Source organism: Haliotis rufescens, unplaced genomic scaffold (genome assembly GCF_023055435.1).
Source record: "Haliotis rufescens isolate VD_foot unplaced genomic scaffold, xgHalRufe1.0.p SCAF_14, whole genome shotgun sequence".
In the NCBI taxonomy this organism is placed as follows: domain Eukaryota; kingdom Metazoa; phylum Mollusca; class Gastropoda; order Lepetellida; family Haliotidae; genus Haliotis; species Haliotis rufescens.
The window spans coordinates 37,172,394-37,191,243 of NW_025963824.1; the positions used below are offsets into that span (position 1 = coordinate 37,172,394).

Below are 18,850 nucleotides of genomic sequence, written 5' to 3' on the forward strand. Positions count from 1 at the left end.
TAGAATCACCCAATCTTGTTCTTGCTGTAGAGAGGCCCATGAAGGTCCGGGGTAGAATTGGTCTTCAGAAACCAGAGCTTGCTGCTAAAGGCGACCATGCTTGCCGTTAGAGGCGACTAACGGGATCGGGTGGTCAGGCTCTCGGGCTCAACGACCCCTGAAGATCCGGGGTAGAATAATTCTTCAGCAACACATGCTTGCCGTAAAAAGATGCCGAAGACTATGATCGTCGTAAGAGGCGACTAACGGGATAGTGTGGTCAGGCTAGCTGACTTGGTGGATGCATATCATCGTATCCCAATTGCGTGGATCGATGTTCATGATATCAAGCACTGGATTGACTCGATCATTTACAGATTGTCGTCATATAGCTGGAATGCGGCGTAAAACAACAACCAACCAACCATCTCGCTGTAGAGGGGTTCTTGTGAGTGTACCCGGGGCATACCTGCGACGTAACAAAGTCAACTTTCTGCAGACCTGCCATGTCTGTGACTAATTCGGATACCTCTGACACTATAAGCACAATTTAGTCAAAACATGTAACTTAAGAAATTTCACTAGTCGCATAAGACCCTGAGGTGAGAAATTACATATTTAAGTTGTCTACACGATCATTAGTTCATTAGCATGATTAGTTAAATCTATAGAAAATAAAATCGTTTTGTATCTGAGTAGAAGAATTATTTTAACCCATTAACTTCAAACGTTTTTATTTATTTGATCTTAATTCTACAAAGAATTAAGTCTATTAGGACTGTTCAATTATCACAACAGTTAAACGTCAAATGTTTGGACACGCCATCTCTTCTCCATTTTCTAACAACTGGGATATCTGACAAATGTGGTAAGACCACATAAATGCGTGTTCAGTGCCTCAAATATCATATACGTATATTACACGTGGTATTACACGTGGATATTTCGTTTAGCAAACAATTCTTTGCGTTTACGTTCCATGGCCAGGCCTAGTGGGCTAATATTCCCCAATGTGTGACAGTGTGACAGTGTTCTGGACACAAGGTGTATTGAGTTGACCCTTGACCCAGGTCAGGATGGACACGTGTCCACTCTAGTTCTGGTAGCAGTATGTGATCACGTGTTCAGATATGCAGTAAACATAATTATGTTATTCCCCACACAATGAAACCAAGAAAATAGGTTGGGGTAAAGTTTTAATTGCAACTGGAATCCATAATCGCTGACGTCTGAACACCGACTGCAGATTTCCTGTCATCGCAACTCCAGATCGGTGGGTACTTGCAACTCAGGGCTGGATAGTTGGTTCTTGATCTACTATACCACAGCTTTCCTTCATGGCATCTCAGCGTCGTGTGAAACTCCCTGTACTGGATCAAACAATATATCTGGACATGGATAAGACATGAACACACAATGCCATCAAATGTAACAAATGTTTTTTTGGGGATAACACTTTCTTAGTAAAGTACAGATTCTCGTACCTTTTGGGGTTTAGCACAGCACACAAAGTCAGCGATCTAACCAACTCAGGCTTCCACAAAATGAAAGTCCGACGACTGGTAGTCTAGATCACGTACTTTGTGTACCCTCTGACAAGTGTAAATTGGCGCGGCTCCCATGGCCGAAATTTATGGCTGGGTGGGTTAGATCAGGTACTTTGTGTACCCCTCTGAGCGTGGCGCGACTCCCATGGCCGAAAGCTATGGCTGAGCGGGTTAGATCACTGACTTTATGCACAGACATTTGTTTTGTAGGATGAGGGAAACCTTTACCAACAAATCTGTTTACCAAAAGAATGATAATTACAGACAAATGAAGACCGGGGAATGTTTATATTTTCTAAAGGATGCCATCAATTTTTTTACGTAACTAGTTTCGTAATCTACATCCAATTGTTTGTCTGACCGCCTCCGTGGCTATGTGGAATAGTAAGGCTGCCCGGAGAGCGGACGGTAGGTGGTTCTAACCCTGGCCGTGTCATACCAAAAAAAGGATGAGAGACGGTATTTGTTGTTACCCTGCCTCTTGCTCGACAGTTAAGGGATAAAACAAAACGGTCGGCTCGAAGTCTGTGTCTGAGTGGGGCATCCATGTTAAACTGGTATCTCAGTGGGTAGCCCCATTTCCCCTCTCACCACTATACCTACATTTGTTTGTTTGTTTGTTTGTATGTTTGTTTGTTTGTTGTTTAACGCCACTCTCAGCAATATTCCAGCTATATGACGGCGGTCTGAAAATAATCGAGTCTGAACCAGACAATCCAGTTGTTGACATCATGAGCATCGATCTACCCAATTTGGAAACGATGACATGCATCAACCAAACTAGCGAGACTGATCACCCGATCCTGTTAGTCGCCTCTTACGACAAGCATGGGCTGCAAAAGACCACATGTATTTTAACCCGGATCTTCACGGGTCTCTCTTTTTGTAAGTAACCGACCACAGAATATCCATCGAGCTTGGAGGAAGCGGTGTGTATTAACTAGTTACTTCGTGCACAAAAGACTATGTCCACAAACTAAAGCAGTCTCAGCATTAAGCTTAAGTGAGTGAGTGAGTATGGTTTTACACCGCTTTTAGCAATATTCCAGCAACATCACGGCGGGGGACACCAGAAATAGGCTTCACACATTGTACCCATGTCGGGATTCGAACCCGGGTCTTCGGCGAACGCTTTAACCACTAGGCTACCCGACCGCCCCTTAAGCTTAAAGACTGTTGACCGTTTATTCAGTGTAGACCAAAAGTTAAATTTACATCATACAATTGACAACGAGATGGGAGAGCACACACGCTGGAACTGACTCAAACATGTATATTTTAAGAACTTCATGTAAATATGTATTAAAAAGCAATTCCCGAGGAAGAGGTCAAGGTATGGGGCTGGATGGAGTATGGTTAGGTGTGTCCACGTCACCGTGTGTTATAACACAACTACAATACATCTTACTTGGCACACATTGGTATCCCTTGGTCTTTGTAAGGATGATCCTCTTGCACTCTGAACAGCATGTGACGCCATGGGGAGTTGAGCTGTTGTACTCCTGGTAACACAAACCAAAACCACTGTGTATTGAACTGTTTTATGGGAGACTCTTCCGGTTTGTCGGCGCTTTTAGCAATGTTTCAGCAATAGCACGGCGGGGGACACCAGAAATGGGTTTCAAACAGCGACCCATGTGGGGAATCGAACTCGGGTCTCGGCGTGACGAGCGAACGCTTTAACCTCTAGGCTACCCCGCTGTCCCGGCCTTTTTCTAACAAAACGATTTACAAACATTAAACATTGTAAAGAATATTAACATTGATTCGTGATCTGGTTGAGTGCGGTGTTAAAAACAAACAAACACACTATAATTCACCACCTATTGAGTAACAATTTAGTTAGCAAATGATCTGTTACCTCACCTGTGACTCTGAAATGTTGGCTTGACAGGTAACATCGGACGCGGAAAAATAGAAGAAGGGACACGTGACAATGTCATCACACAACAGGTCACACATCTTGAAGCCATACGGTTGCGCGTGGTACGTAAACGACGACAACGACATTGTCAGCGTGAAGGTCCAAACACATACACACATCCACAGGCAGAGCGGAGACATCCTCTTTCAACACACTCCAGTTTTTGAATCAATAGTTTCTTGGATGTCATGCTGATACAGTTGCAGTGTACTGGGTGACTGACATATCAGGGAATTTGCCCTTTACATCTCGGAATGTTATAAACTGTGTTTGATACTGCCACCACTGTATTGAAGTCTCATATTACCATACCCTTAAATAGGAGCTGAGCGCCTGTCTGGTCTCCAGGGACTCGTTGCTGGAGCGTCTTCCCGGCGACTGCATACCAAAATACTTAAATGGTACTTGTTGTTACCCTGTCTCACCCTCGGTATAAAGGATATAAAACAAGGACTGGTCGTCTCAGAGTGATATAATGTGCCTGAATGGGATATCCCCGTTATTCACGTCGCTATATAAGTATTATCATTTTGAAGGCGACGTTAAACCTGATTTCAAGTCTATCACTGTAGAAAATTACAGCCAACATCATTGCATTGCCACCACCAATCTCCATGAGAACCTATATATGGATATTCATGTTAAACTGCTGCATGTTCTTTTGTACACTCGCAACGTTCATCATAGTCCGGGGGCACGGGTGGCCCAGTCGTCTAAGGCGCCGTGATTCGCTGTGCAGAGTTACGTCCCTTGGGCACGCCAGAAACCTATGATTGTGGGTTCGAATCCCGGTTCGCCCCGATTATGTTTCTAGGTTTGTCAGCACCACACCCGTGCTCGTGGGTTTCACCGAAGTGGTAAACGTCAGAGACCTGCATCAGTTCGGGCTTTCCTCCCACTTTAAGCTGACACGCCGTGATATTACTGGAATAGTGTTAAAAGCGGCGTTAAACCCAACTCACTCACTCACTCAAGACTATCCTCCCATAATACATTGCAATGACAAGTCTGACAAGATTTTCAGATCGAAGCGAATTACTCATTGTAATATCTATCAACGGATAATAAACATTTAAAATGTATTCTCAGCTCCCTGGGAAGTGTATAACCAGGCTGTCAATGTTAGCTTTCATATTCCTATACATATTATCACCTCCTCCAGATGGGATCGCTGGATCAATCGACACATGTTAGTAATATCTTCTTGACGTTGAAAAAACAATGTACGATTAGAAAAACAAAATAATAAAAACAACTGATTTCATATAATTGCAAAAATATGGTTTTTAAAGAGTGACACTTCTTTTTCATTGATCTTGCAGCTGTCAAGAATATAGTTTGTGCTTTCCGAAACAATACAATTCTTGAACTAACAACGACTACGCATGTTCACACAAACACACACACACACGCACGCACACACACATGCACGCACGCACGCACGCACACGCACGCACACGCACGCACGCACACACACACACACACACATTGAAGACATACCTGATTACTAATTAAGTAAAAAATGTACGTGACATTTTATTGCTGAAGAATACCCCAACGTGATACCTGAGAACATATCACAAAAGATGTAGACAAAATACCACGGGTCATTTCAACTGAGAGTCTTGCAAAGAATTGCATAGTTCAGATGTTTTAGCATGTGGGTTTCGCTTTCAAAAAACTCATTTGACGAACAGAAGACTTCTATAACGAATGCGGTCTCAGTATCAGATTTTAACAGTCTAAATGTTGTTTGTCTGTTAAGTCTTTTATGTACGAGCTATCGAAAACTGAGACCCTTGTAACGGAGGCGGCTTCATTATTACCGGAGCGGCTGGGTAGCCTAGTGGTTGAAGCGTTCACTCATTCGCGCCGAAGACCCGGGTTCGATTCCCGACAGATTCATTCACTCATCTTTATTACCGAGCATGTCAAACGATAGAGTGCTGGAAGAGTTACCGTGGATGTTATTATGAAAGCAACCCTCTTTGTGAACATTCTAGAGTTTTGTTAATGCCCTATTTCTATGTACTTATCAGAGATATAAACGTTTAACTGTTCACATTGTTGACGCAATCACCAGCATTTATTATAGGGGGGGGGGGGGGGGGGGGGGGGGGGGGGGGGTAGCCTAGTGGTTAAAGCGTTCGCTCGTCACGCCAAAGGCCGGGCTTTGATTCCCTACATGGGTACAACGTGTGAAGCCCATTTCTGGTGTCACCCCAATGTACTGAACTCGGCGCCTTAGACGACTGCGATTTCTTAGAGGCGGTCCTCGAGCAAAGAAATAAGCTGTATGTAGACGATTTCTAATCATCTGACCCGTGACTCGTACCCCAGTACTTAGCCTTATGAAGATTTGCAGTAGTTTTATTCGCTGTGAGCTCGGTTTCGGATCAATCAATTCTGTACCCTTGTCGTTGACCTGAGACCCCTGAACAGGGTTGATCATCAACATTTTAGGTTTCTTGGTACCTGTTCCATAATCACAGGCTGTGACACATTAACGTATTGACCATAGTTCGTCCATAGGATATTTGTCGTCAACACTTTTCTTTGTTCTAATATTTGGTATTGGCATTTATATTTCACAATCCCACTACTTCTTAAGCGTAATTTAGAACTGTGATGCTAGATTACTAAGCTATATGTATATATGTCTGTTATCTATACGAACTACAATAGCCTGGTACTGTGTGCCCCTTGTTATCAGACTGGTGTTTGATAACACAATTTGAAGCCTGTATGAACGAGCTGTGTGTACACATTTCAATATATTGCCAAATACTTCATACAGATGTAGTAATTCCTGCTGGAATATGACCTCACACCTTGACCCCAGTCTACAGGTGATGATAGGAGAACTTGACAACGAAGATTGCGTTTTTATGTCCTCAGATCCCAGTGTCAAATTGAACAAAGGTACTCAATCATCATACAGACAAATTTAGGTGAGTTACCAGGCATATGTACAGACACCTCTTCCATGTGGAATGGTATATCATTGTGTGTCTTGGAAGTGATGTCAACGGACTGCTGGTTGTATTAAACATAGGGGCGGTCGGGTAGCCTAGTGGTTAAAGCGTTCGCTCGTCACGCCGAAAACCCGGGTTCGAATCCCGACATATACAATGTGTGAAGCCCATTTCTGGTGTCCCCCGCCGTGATATTGCTGGAATATTGCTAAAAGCGGCGTAAAACCAAACTCACTCACTCACTATTAAACATAAATCATCCAGAGCGTTTGGGTTGATATGCTGACAACAAGAGTTACCCCCCTTTGTTAGATAGCACTGCATGTGTGTTTATTGTTTAACGCCGCAATCAGTAATACTCCAGTTGTGTGAGGGTTGTCGGTAAATAATCGAGTCTTGACCAGACAATCCAGTGATTGACACCATGAGCATCTATCCTAGCAGTTAGGATACAATGGCATCATGCGATGCCAACAGCGAGCCGGACCAGAAGATCCCGTTAGTCGCCTCTCGCGACAAACATGGGTTGCTGAAGACCAATTCGAACCCGGATCTTCAAAGCAGACTCCATGCTGTAAAACTGTTTGATGCATATGTAAAATGACCGTTGAGGTTCAGGTAACTGTTAATCCAAGATGTGCTTCCTTTTGTTGATTACACCAATATGTTAACTGACTTGATTCTGGTTAGTTAAAAAGAGGTTTCCTTTTTGCAAAAGAAACCTCATTTAAATATTAAAACATTTCACACAAAACGGTGCGTATGAATACATCGATAGCCTAAATATCGATCCATAACAAATGGCTGCCGATCACCGATAAGAACTGTATACCGTATACATATTTCCTCTAATGACGCTGGGTCTCCAGCACAAGCCAGGTCTCTAATTGACGGCCGGACAACGGCCCCCGCGAAAGTAATAGCTTTCCCATCGTGTACAGTATAAATAACTCTCTATGTGGTGACGGCAGTATACTGGTCCCAAAGAGGGGTAACTCTCTATGTGCTGACGGCAGTATACTGGTCCTGAAGAATGTTAACTCTCTATGTACTGACGGCAGTATACTGGTCCCGAAGAGGGTTAACTCTCTATGTGCTGACGGCAGTATACTGGTCCTGAAGAATGTTAACTCTCTATGTACTGACGGCAGTAAACTGGTCCTGAAGAGGGTTAACTCTCTATGTGCTGACGGCAGCATACAAGTCCTGAAGAATGTTAACTCTCTATTTACTGACGGCAGTATACTGGTCCTGAAGAATGTTAACTCGTTATTTACTGACGGAAGTATACAGGTCCTGAAGAATGTTCACTCTTTATTTACTGACGGCAGTATACTGGTCCTGAAGAATGTTAACTCTCTATGTGCTGACGGCAGTATACAGGTCCTGGAGAATGTTATCTCTCTATGCGTTGACGGCAGTATACTGGTCCCGAAGAGGGTTAACTCTTATGTGCTGACGGCAGTATTCAGGTCTTGAAGAGCGTTAACTCTTTAGGTGCTGATGACAGTATACAGGTCCCAAAGGGGGGTAACTCTCTATGTACTGACGGCAGTATACTGGCCCTGAAGAATGTTAACTCTCTATGTACTGACGGCAGTATACTGGTCCTGAAGAGGGTTAACTCTTTATGTACCGACGGCAGTATACTGGTCCCGAAGAGGGTTAACGCTCTATGTGCTGACGGCAGTATACTGGTCCTGAAGAGGGTTTACTCTCTACTCATGACGGCGGTCTGTTATTAATCGAGTCTTGACCAGACAATCCAGTGTTTTATACCCTGAGCATCGATCTAGGCAATTCGGATACGATGGCATGCATTTATCACGTCAACCATATCTTACCTTCATTTGTTGCTCAAAACCAATTCTAATCCGGATTGTCATTGGGAGGGGTGCGTGTGTTATAACATAACCATGGCTATTAATATTAACAAACGGTACATCTATCCTAAAAAAGTGACAAATCGACAAAGCTTATTCAAAATAAAAGGGTTCTTGGTTAACATTCTTTTGTAATATGGAAATTCTTAACGTCGCATAATTGTATGGTTAATATAAGCGTGATCGATTCAGGAACAAGGGTCACGTGGGAACTCATGTCTTCAAGTGCCATTGATATTACATTTCCAGGACAATGTGGATTCTGATATTAGTGGCAGTCTTACCTCACTCAGTGGTGGAGGCCAAAGGAGGGAGTGGGTGTGGGAAGCTACCCACTCCAGCAGTAGGTGAGTTGACACAGTGGTAGTCAATGGAGATTCAGAATGTGTAGGTGAGTTGACACAGTGGTAGTCTATGGAGATTCAGAATGTGTAGGTGAGTTGACACAGTGGTAGTCTATGGAGATTCAGAATCTGTAGGTGAGTTGACACAATGGTAGTCAATGGAGATTCAGAATGTGTAGGTGAGTTGACACAGTGGTAGTCAATGGAGATTCAGAATGTGTAGGTGAGTTGACACAGTGCTAGTCAATGGAGATTCAGAATGTGTAGGTGAGTTGACACAGTGGTAGTCAATGGAGATTCAGAATGTGTAGGTGAGTTGACACAGTGGTAGTCAATGGAGATTCAGAATGTGTAGGTGAGTTGACACAGTGGTAGTCAATGGAGATTCAGAATGTGTAAGTGAGTTGACACAGTGGTAGTCAATGGAGATTCAGAATGTGTAGGTGAGTTGACACAGTGGTAGTCAATGGAGATTCAGAATGTGTAGGTGAGTTGACACAGTGGTAGGCAATGGAGTTTCAGAATGTGTAGGTGAGTTGACACAGTGGTAGTCAATGGAGATTCAGAATGTGTAGGTGAGTTGACACAGTAGTAGTCTATGGAGATTCAGAATGTGTAGGTGAGTTGACACAGTGGTAGTCAATGGAGATTCAGAATGTGTAGGTGAGTTGACACAGTGCTAGTCAATGTACATTCAGAATGTGTAGGTGAGTTGACACAGTGCTAGTCAATGGAGATTCAGAGTGTGTAGGTGAGTTGACACAGTGGTAGTCAATGGAGATTCAGAGTGTGTAGGTGAGTTGACACAGTGCTAGTCAATGGAGATTCAGAGTGTGTAGGTGAGTTGACACAGTGGTAGTCAATGGAGATTCAGAATGTGTAGGTGAGTTGACACAGTGCTAGTCAATAGAGATTCAGAATGTGTAGGTGAGTTGACACAGTGGTAGTCAATGGAGATTCAGAATGTGTAGGTGAGTTGACACAGTGGTAGGCAATGGAGTTTCAGAATGTGTAGGTGAGTTGACACAGTGCTAGTCAATGGAGATTCAGAATGTGTAGGTGAGTTGACACAGTAGTAGTCTATGGAGATTCAGAATGTGTAGGTGAGTTGACACAGTGGTAGTCAATGGAGATTCAGAATGTGTAGGTGAGTTGACACAGTGCTAGTCAATGGAGATTCAGAATGTGTAGGTGAGTTGACACAGTGCTAGTCAATGTACATTCAGAATGTGTAGGTGAGTTGACACAGTGCTAGTCAATGGAGATTCAGAGTGTGTAGGTGAGTTGACACAGTGCTAGTCAATGGAGATTCAGAATGTGTAAGTGAGTTGACACAGTGCTAGTCAATGGAGATTCAGAGTGTGTAGGTGAGTTGACACAGTGGTAGTCAATGGAGATTCAGAATGTGTAAGTGAGTTGACACAGTGCTAGTCAATAGAGATTCAGAATGTGTAGGTGAGTTGACACAGTGCTAGTCAATAGAGATTCAGAATGTGTAGGTGAGTTGACAGAGTGGTAGTCAATAGAGATTCAGAATGTGTAGGTGAGTTGACACAGTGCTAGTCAATAGAGATTCAGAATGTGTAGGTGAGTTGACACAGTGGTAGTCAATGGAGATTCAGAATGTGTAGGTGAGTTGACACAGTGGTAGTCAATGGAGATTCAGAATGTGTAGGTGAGTTGACACAGTGGTAGTCAATGGAGATTCAGAATGTGTAGGTGAGTTGACACAGTGGTAGTCAATGGAGATTCAGAATGTGTAGGTGAGTTGACACAGTAGTAGTCTATGGAGATTCAGAATGTGTAGGTGAGTTGACACAGTGCTAGTCAATGGAGATTCAGAATGTGTAGGTGAGTTGACACAGTGCTAGTCAATGTACATTCAGAATGTGTAGGTGAGTTGACACAGTGGTAGTCAATGGAGATTTCAGAATGTGTAGGTGAGTTGACACAGTGCTAGTCAATGTACATTCAGAATGTGTAGGTGAGTTGACACAGTGGTAGTCAATGGAGATTCAGAGTGTGTAGGGGAGTTGACACAGTGCTAGTCAATGGAGATTCAGAATGTGTAAGTGAGTTGACACAGTGCTAGTCAATGGAGATTCAGAGTGTGTAGGTGAGTTGACACAGTGGTAGTCAATGGAGATTCAGAATGTGTAGGTGAGTTGACACAGTGCTAGTCAATAGAGATTCAGAATGTGTAGGTGAGTTGACACAGTGCTAGTCAATAGAGATTCAGAATGTGTAGGTGAGTTGACACAGTGGTAGTCAATGGAGATTCAGAATGTGTAGGTGAGTTGACACCGTGGTAGTCAATGGACATTCAGAATGTGTAGGTGAGTTGACACAGTGCTAGTCAATAGAGATTCAGAATGTGTAGGTGAGTTGACACAGTGCTAGTCAATAGAGATTCAGAATGTGTAGGTGAGTTGACACAGTGGTAGTCAATGGAGATTCAGAATGTGTAGGTGAGTTGACACCGTGGTAGTCAATGGACATTCAGAATGTGTAGGTGAGTTGACACAGTGGTAGTCAATGGAGATTCAGAATGTGGAGGTTAGTTGACACCGTGGTAGTCAATGGACATCCAGAATGTGTAGGTGAGTTGACACAGTGGTAGTCAATGGAGATTCAGAATGTGTAGGTGAGTTGACACAGTGGTAGTCAATGGAAATTCAGAATGTGTAGGTGAGTTGTCAATGGAGATTCAGAATGTGTAGGTGAGTTGACACAGTGGTAGTCAATGGAGATTCAGAATGTGTAGGTGAGTTGACACAGTGCTAGTCAACAGAGATTCAGAATGTGTAAGTGAGTTGACACAGTGCTAGTCAATAGAGATTCAGAATGTGTAGGTGAGTTGACACCGTGGTAGTCAATGGAGATTCAGAATGTGTAGGTGAGTTGACACAGTGCTAGTCAATGTACATTCAGAATGTGTAAGTGAGTTGACACAGTGCTAGTCAATGGAGATTCAGAGTGTGTAGGTGAGTTGACACAGTGGTAGTCAATGGAGATTCAGAATGTGTAGGTGAGTTGACACAGTGGTAGTCAATGGAAATTCAGAATGTGTAGGTGAGTTGTCAATGGAGATTCAGAATGTGTAGGTGAGTTGACACAGTGGTAGTCAATGGAGATTCAGAATGTGTAGGTGAGTTGACACAGTGCTAGTCAATAGAGATTCAGAATGTGTAAGTGAGTTGACACAGTGCTAGTCAATAGAGATTCAGAATGTGTAGGTGAGTTGACACCGTGGTAGTCAATGGAGATTCAGAATGTGTAGGTGAGTTGACACAGTGGTAGTCAATGGAGATTCAGAGTGTGTAGGGGAGTTGACACAGTGCTAGTCAATGGAGATTCAGAATGTGTAAGTGAGTTGACACAGTGCTAGTCAATGGAGATTCAGAGTGTGTAGGTGAGTTGACACAGTGGTAGTCAATGGAGATTCAGAATGTGTAGGTGAGTTGACACAGTGGTAGTCAATGGAGATTCAGAATGTGTAGGTGAGTTGACACAGTGGTAGTCAATGGAGATTCAGAATGTGTAGGTGAGTTGACACAGTGGTAGTCAATGGAGATTCAGAATGTGTAGGTGAGTTGACACAGTGGTAGTCAATGGAGATTCAGAATGTGTAGGTGAGTTGACACAGTGCTAGTCAATGGAGATTCAGAATGTGTAGGTGAGTTGACACAGTGGTAGTCAATGGAGATTCAGAATGTGTAGGTGAGTTGACACAGTGGTAGGCAATGGAGTTTCAGAATGTGTAGGTGAGTTGACACAGTGCTAGTCAATGGAGATTCAGAATGTGTAGGTGAGTTGACACAGTAGTAGTCTTTGGAGATTCAGAATTTGTAGGTGAGTTGACACAGTGCTAGTCAATGGAGATTCAGAATGTGTAGGTGAGTTGACACCGTGGTAGTCAATGGAGATTCAGAATGTGTAGGTGAGTTGACACAGTGCTAGTCAATGTACATTCAGAATGTGTAGGTGAGTTGACACAGTGGTAGTCAATGGAGATTCAGAGTGTGTAGGTGAGTTGACACAGTGCTAGTCAATGGATATTCAGAATGTGTAAGTGAGTTGACACAGTGGTAGTCAATGGAGATTCAGAGTGTGTAGGTGAGTTGACACAGTGGTAGTCAATGGAGATTCAGAATGTGTAGGTGAGTTGACACAGTGGTAGTCAATGGAGATTCAGAATGTGGAGGTTAGTTGACACCGTGGTAGTCAATGGACATCCAGAATGTGTAGGTGAGTTGACACAGTGGTAGTCAATGGAGATTCAGAATGTGTAGGTGAGTTGACACAGTGGTAGTCAATGGAAATTCAGAATGTGTAGGTGAGTTGTCAATGGAGATTCAGAATGTGTAGGTGAGTTGACACAGTGGTAGTCAATGGAGATTCAGAATGTGTAGGTGAGTTGACACAGTGCTAGTCAATAGAGATTCAGAATGTGTAAGTGAGTTGACACAGTGCTAGTCAATAGAGATTCAGAATGTGTAGGTGAGTTGACACCGTGGTAGTCAATGGAGATTCAGAATGTGTAGGTGAGTTGACACAGTGCTAGTCAATGTACATTCAGAATGTGTAAGTGAGTTGACACAGTGCTAGTCAATGGAGATTCAGAGTGTGTAGGTGAGTTGACACAGTGGTAGTCAATGGAGATTCAGAATGTGTAGGTGAGTTGACACAGTGGTAGTCAATGGAAATTCAGAATGTGTAGGTGAGTTGTCAATGGAGATTCAGAATGTGTAGGTGAGTTGACACAGTGGTAGTCAATGGAGATTCAGAATGTGTAGGTGAGTTGACACAGTGCTAGTCAATAGAGATTCAGAATGTGTAAGTGAGTTGACACAGTGCTAGTCAATAGAGATTCAGAATGTGTAGGTGAGTTGACACCGTGGTAGTCAATGGAGATTCAGAATGTGTAGGTGAGTTGACACAGTGGTAGTCAATGGAGATTCAGAGTGTGTAGGGGAGTTGACACAGTGCTAGTCAATGGAGATTCAGAATGTGTAAGTGAGTTGACACAGTGCTAGTCAATGGAGATTCAGAGTGTGTAGGTGAGTTGACACAGTGGTAGTCAATGGAGATTCAGAATGTGTAGGTGAGTTGACACAGTGGTAGTCAATGGAGATTCAGAATGTGTAGGTGAGTTGACACAGTGGTAGTCAATGGAGATTCAGAATGTGTAGGTGAGTTGACACAGTGGTAGTCAATGGAGATTCAGAATGTGTAGGTGAGTTGACACAGTGGTAGTCAATGGAGATTCAGAATGTGTAGGTGAGTTGACACAGTGCTAGTCAATGGAGATTCAGAATGTGTAGGTGAGTTGACACAGTGGTAGTCAATGGAGATTCAGAATGTGTAGGTGAGTTGACACAGTGGTAGGCAATGGAGTTTCAGAATGTGTAGGTGAGTTGACACAGTGCTAGTCAATGGAGATTCAGAATGTGTAGGTGAGTTGACACAGTAGTAGTCTTTGGAGATTCAGAATTTGTAGGTGAGTTGACACAGTGCTAGTCAATGGAGATTCAGAATGTGTAGGTGAGTTGACACCGTGGTAGTCAATGGAGATTCAGAATGTGTAGGTGAGTTGACACAGTGCTAGTCAATGTACATTCAGAATGTGTAGGTGAGTTGACACAGTGGTAGTCAATGGAGATTCAGAGTGTGTAGGTGAGTTGACACAGTGCTAGTCAATGGATATTCAGAATGTGTAAGTGAGTTGACACAGTGGTAGTCAATGGAGATTCAGAGTGTGTAGGTGAGTTGACACAGTGGTAGTCAATGGAGATTCAGAATGTGTAGGTGAGTTGACACAGTGCTAGTCAATAGAGATTCAGAATGTGTAGGTGAGTTGACACAGTGCTAGTCAATAGAGATTCAGAATGTGTAGGTGAGTTGACACCGTGGTAGTCAATGGAGATTCAGAATGTGTAGGTGAGTTGACACCGTGGTAGTCAATGGAGATTCAGAATGTGTAGGTGAGTTGACACAGTGGTAGTCAATGGAGATTCAGAATGTGGAGGTTAGTTGACACCGTGGTAGTCAATGGACATCCAGAATGTGTAGGTGAGTTGACACAGTGGTAGTCAATGGAGATTCAGAATGTGTAGGTGAGTTGACACAGTGGTAGTCAATGGAAATTCAGAATGTGTAGGTGAGTTGTCAATGGAGATTCAGAATGTGTAGGTGAGTTGACACAGTGGTAGTCAATGGAGATTCAGAATGTGTAGGTGAGTTGACACAGTGCTAGTCAATAGAGATTCAGAATGTGTAAGTGAGTTGACACAGTGCTAGTCAATAGAGATTCAGAATGTGTAGGTGAGTTGACACCGTGGTAGTCAATGGAGATTCAGAATGTGTAGGTGAGTTGACACCGTGGTAGTCAATGGACATTCAGAATGTGTAGGTGAGTTGACACAGTGGTAGTCAATGGAGATTCAGAATGTGGAGGTTAGTTGACACCGTGCTAGTCAATGGAGATTCAGAATGTGTAGGTGAGTTGACACAGTGGTAGTCAATGGAGATTCAGAATGTGTAGGTGAGTTGACACAGTGGTAGTCAATGGAGATTCAGAATGTGTAGGTGAGTTGACACAGTGGTAGTCAATGGAGATTCAGAATGTGTAGGTGAGTTGACACAGTGGTAGTCAATGGAGATTCAGAATGTGTAGGTGAGTTGACACAGTGGTAGTCAATGGAGATTCAGAATGTGTAGGTGAGTTGACACAGTGGTACTCAATGGAGATTCAGAATGTGTAGGTGAGTTGACACATTGGTAGTCAATGGAGATTCAGAATGTGTAGGTGAGTTGACACAGTGGTAGTCAATGGAGATTCAGAATGTGTAGGTGAGTTGACACAGTGGTAGTCAATGGAGATTCAGAATGTGTAGGTGAGTTGACACAGTGGTAGTCAATGGAGATTCAGAATGTGTAGGTGAGTTGACACAGTGGTAGTCAATGGAGATTCAGAATGTGTAGGTGAGTTGACACAGTGGTAGTCAATGGAGATTCAGAATGTGTAAGTGAGTTGACACAGTAGTAGTCAATGGAGATTCAGAATGTGTAGGTGAGTTGACACATTAGTAGTCAATGGAGATTCAGAATGTGTAAGTGAGTTGACACAGTGGTAGTCAATGGAGATTCAGAATGTGTAGGTGAGTTGACACCGTGGTAGTCAATGGAGATTCAGAATGTGTAGGTGAGTTGACACAGTGGTAGTCAATGGAGATTCAGAATGTGTAGGTGAGTTGACACAGTGCTAGTCAATAGAGATTCAGAATGTGTAAGTGAGTTGACACAGTGCTAGTCAATAGAGATTCAGAATGTGTAGGTGAGTTGACACAGTGGTAGTCAATGGAGATTCAGAATGTGTAGGTGAGTTGACACAGTGCTAGTCAATGTACATTCAGAATGTGTAAGTGAGTTGACACAGTGCTAGTCAATGGAGATTCAGAGTGTGTAGGTGAGTTGACACAGTGGTAGTCAATGGAGATTCAGAATGTGTAGGTGAGTTGACACAGTGGTAGTCAATGGAAATTCAGAATGTGTAGGTGAGTTGTCAATGGAGATTCAGAATGTGTAGGTGAGTTGACACAGTGGTAGTCAATGGAGATTCAGAATGTGTAGGTGAGTTGACACAGTGCTAGTCAATAGAGATTCAGAATGTGTAAGTGAGTTGACACAGTGCTAGTCAATAGAGATTCAGAATGTGTAGGTGAGTTGACACCGTGGTAGTCAATGGAGATTCAGAATGTGTAAGTGAGTTGACACAGTGGTAGTCAATGGAGATTCAGAGTGTGTAGGGAAGTTGACACAGTGTTAGTCAATGGAGATTCAGAATGTGTAAGTGAGTTGACACAGTGCTAGTCAATGGAGATTCAGAGTGTGTAGGTGAGTTGACACAGTGGTAGTCAATGGAGATTCAGAATGTGTAGGTGAGTTGACACAGTGCTAGTCAATGGAGATTCAGAATGTGTAGGTGAGTTGACACAGTGGTAGTCAATGGAGATTCAGAATGTGTAGGTGAGTTGACACAGTGCTAGTCAATGTACATTCAGAATGTGTAGGTGAGTTGACACAGTGGTAGTCAATGGAGATTCAGAGTGTGTAGGTGAGTTGACACAGTGCTAGTCAATGGAGATTCAGAATGTGTAAGTGAGTTGACACAGTGGTAGTCAATGGAGATTCAGAGTGTGTAGGTGAGTTGACACAGTGGTAGTCAATGGAGATTCAGAATGTGTAGGTGAGTTGACACAGTGCTAGTCAATAGAGATTCAGAATGTGTAGGTGAGTTGACACAGTGCTAGTCAATAGAGATTCAGAATGTGTAGGTGAGTTGACACCGTGGTAGTCAATGGAGATTCAGAATGTGTAGGTGAGTTGACACCGTGGTAGTCAATGGAGATTCAGAATGTGTAGGTGAGTTGACACAGTGGTAGTCAATGGAGATTCAGAATGTGGAGGTTAGTTGACACCGTGGTAGTCAATGGACATCCAGAATGTGTAGGTGAGTTGACACAGTGGTAGTCAATGGAGATTCAGAATGTGTAGGTGAGTTGACACAGTGGTAGTCAATGGAAATTCAGAATGTGTAGGTGAGTTGTCAATGGAGATTCAGAATGTGTAGGTGAGTTGACACAGTGGTAGTCAATGGAGATTCAGAATGTGTAGGTGAGTTGACACAGTGCTAGTCAATAGAGATTCAGAATGTGTAAGTGAGTTGACACAGTGCTAGTCAATAGAGATTCAGAATGTGTAGGTGAGTTGACACCGTGGTAGTCAATGGAGATTCAGAATGTGTAGGTGAGTTGACACCGTGGTAGTCAATGGACATTCAGAATGTGTAGGTGAGTTGACACAGTGGTAGTCAATGGAGATTCAGAATGTGGAGGTTAGTTGACACCGTGCTAGTCAATGGAGATTCAGAATGTGTAGGTGAGTTGACACAGTGGTAGTCAATGGAGATTCAGAATGTGTAGGTGAGTTGACACAGTGGTAGTCAATGGAGATTCAGAATGTGTAGGTGAGTTGACACAGTGGTAGTCAATGGAGATTCAGAATGTGTAGGTGAGTTGACACAGTGGTAGTCAATGGAGATTCAGAATGTGTAGGTGAGTTGACACAGTGGTAGTCAATGGAGATTCAGAATGTGTAGGTGAGTTGACACAGTGGTACTCAATGGAGATTCAGAATGTGTAGGTGAGTTGACACATTGGTAGTCAATGGAGATTCAGAATGTGTAGGTGAGTTGACACAGTGGTAGTCAATGGAGATTCAGAATGTGTAGGTGAGTTGACACAGTGGTAGTCAATGGAGATTCAGAATGTGTAGGTGAGTTGACACAGTGGTAGTCAATGGAGATTCAGAATGTGTAGGTGAGTTGACACAGTGGTAGTCAATGGAGATTCAGAATGTGTAGGTGAGTTGACACAGTGGTAGTCAATGGAGATTCAGAATGTGTAAGTGAGTTGACACAGTAGTAGTCAATGGAGATTCAGAATGTGTAGGTGAGTTGACACATTAGTAGTCAATGGAGATTCAGAATGTGTAAGTGAGTTGACACAGTGGTAGTCAATGGAGATTCAGAATGTGTAGGTGAGTTGACACAGTGGTAGTCAATGGAGATTCAGAATGTGTAGGTGAGTTGACACAGTGGTAGTCAATGGAGATTCAGAATGTGTAGGTGAGTTGACACAGTGCTAGTCAATAGAGATTCAGAATGTGTAAGTGAGTTGACACAGTGCTAGTCAATAGAGATTCAGAATGTGTAGGTGAGTTGACACAGTGGTAGTCAATGGAGATTCAGAATGTGTAGGTGAGTTGACACAGTGCTAGTCAATGTACATTCAGAATGTGTAAGTGAGTTGACACAGTGCTAGTCAATGGAGATTCAGAGTGTGTAGGTGAGTTGACACAGTGGTAGTCAATGGAGATTCAGAATGTGTAGGTGAGTTGACACAGTGGTAGTCAATGGAAATTCAGAATGTGTAGGTGAGTTGTCAATGGAGATTCAGAATGTGTAGGTGAGTTGACACAGTGGTAGTCAATGGAGATTCAGAATGTGTAGGTGAGTTGACACAGTGCTAGTCAATAGAGATTCAGAATGTGTAAGTGAGTTGACACAGTGCTAGTCAATAGAGATTCAGAATGTGTAGGTGAGTTGACACCGTGGTAGTCAATGGAGATTCAGAAT

The 18,850-nt window shown here is 43.0% G+C and overlaps 1 protein-coding gene across 2 annotated transcripts in view; it reads left to right on the forward strand.

The window, feature by feature from the left end:
- Window positions 1–6,184: 6,184 nt before the first annotated feature.
- LOC124113178 overlaps window positions 6,185–18,850 on the forward strand; it is an 86,220-nt gene continuing 73,554 nt past the window's right edge. For both annotated transcript variants that reach the window (XM_048395392.1, XM_048395393.1), the window contains exons 1-2: window positions 6,185–6,401; window positions 8,558–8,655. In XM_048395392.1, coding sequence (XP_048251349.1) covers window positions 8,562–8,655 — 94 coding nt within the window. In that variant the 5' untranslated portion in view covers window positions 6,185–6,401; window positions 8,558–8,561. The remainder of the gene's footprint in view (window positions 6,402–8,557; window positions 8,656–18,850) is intronic.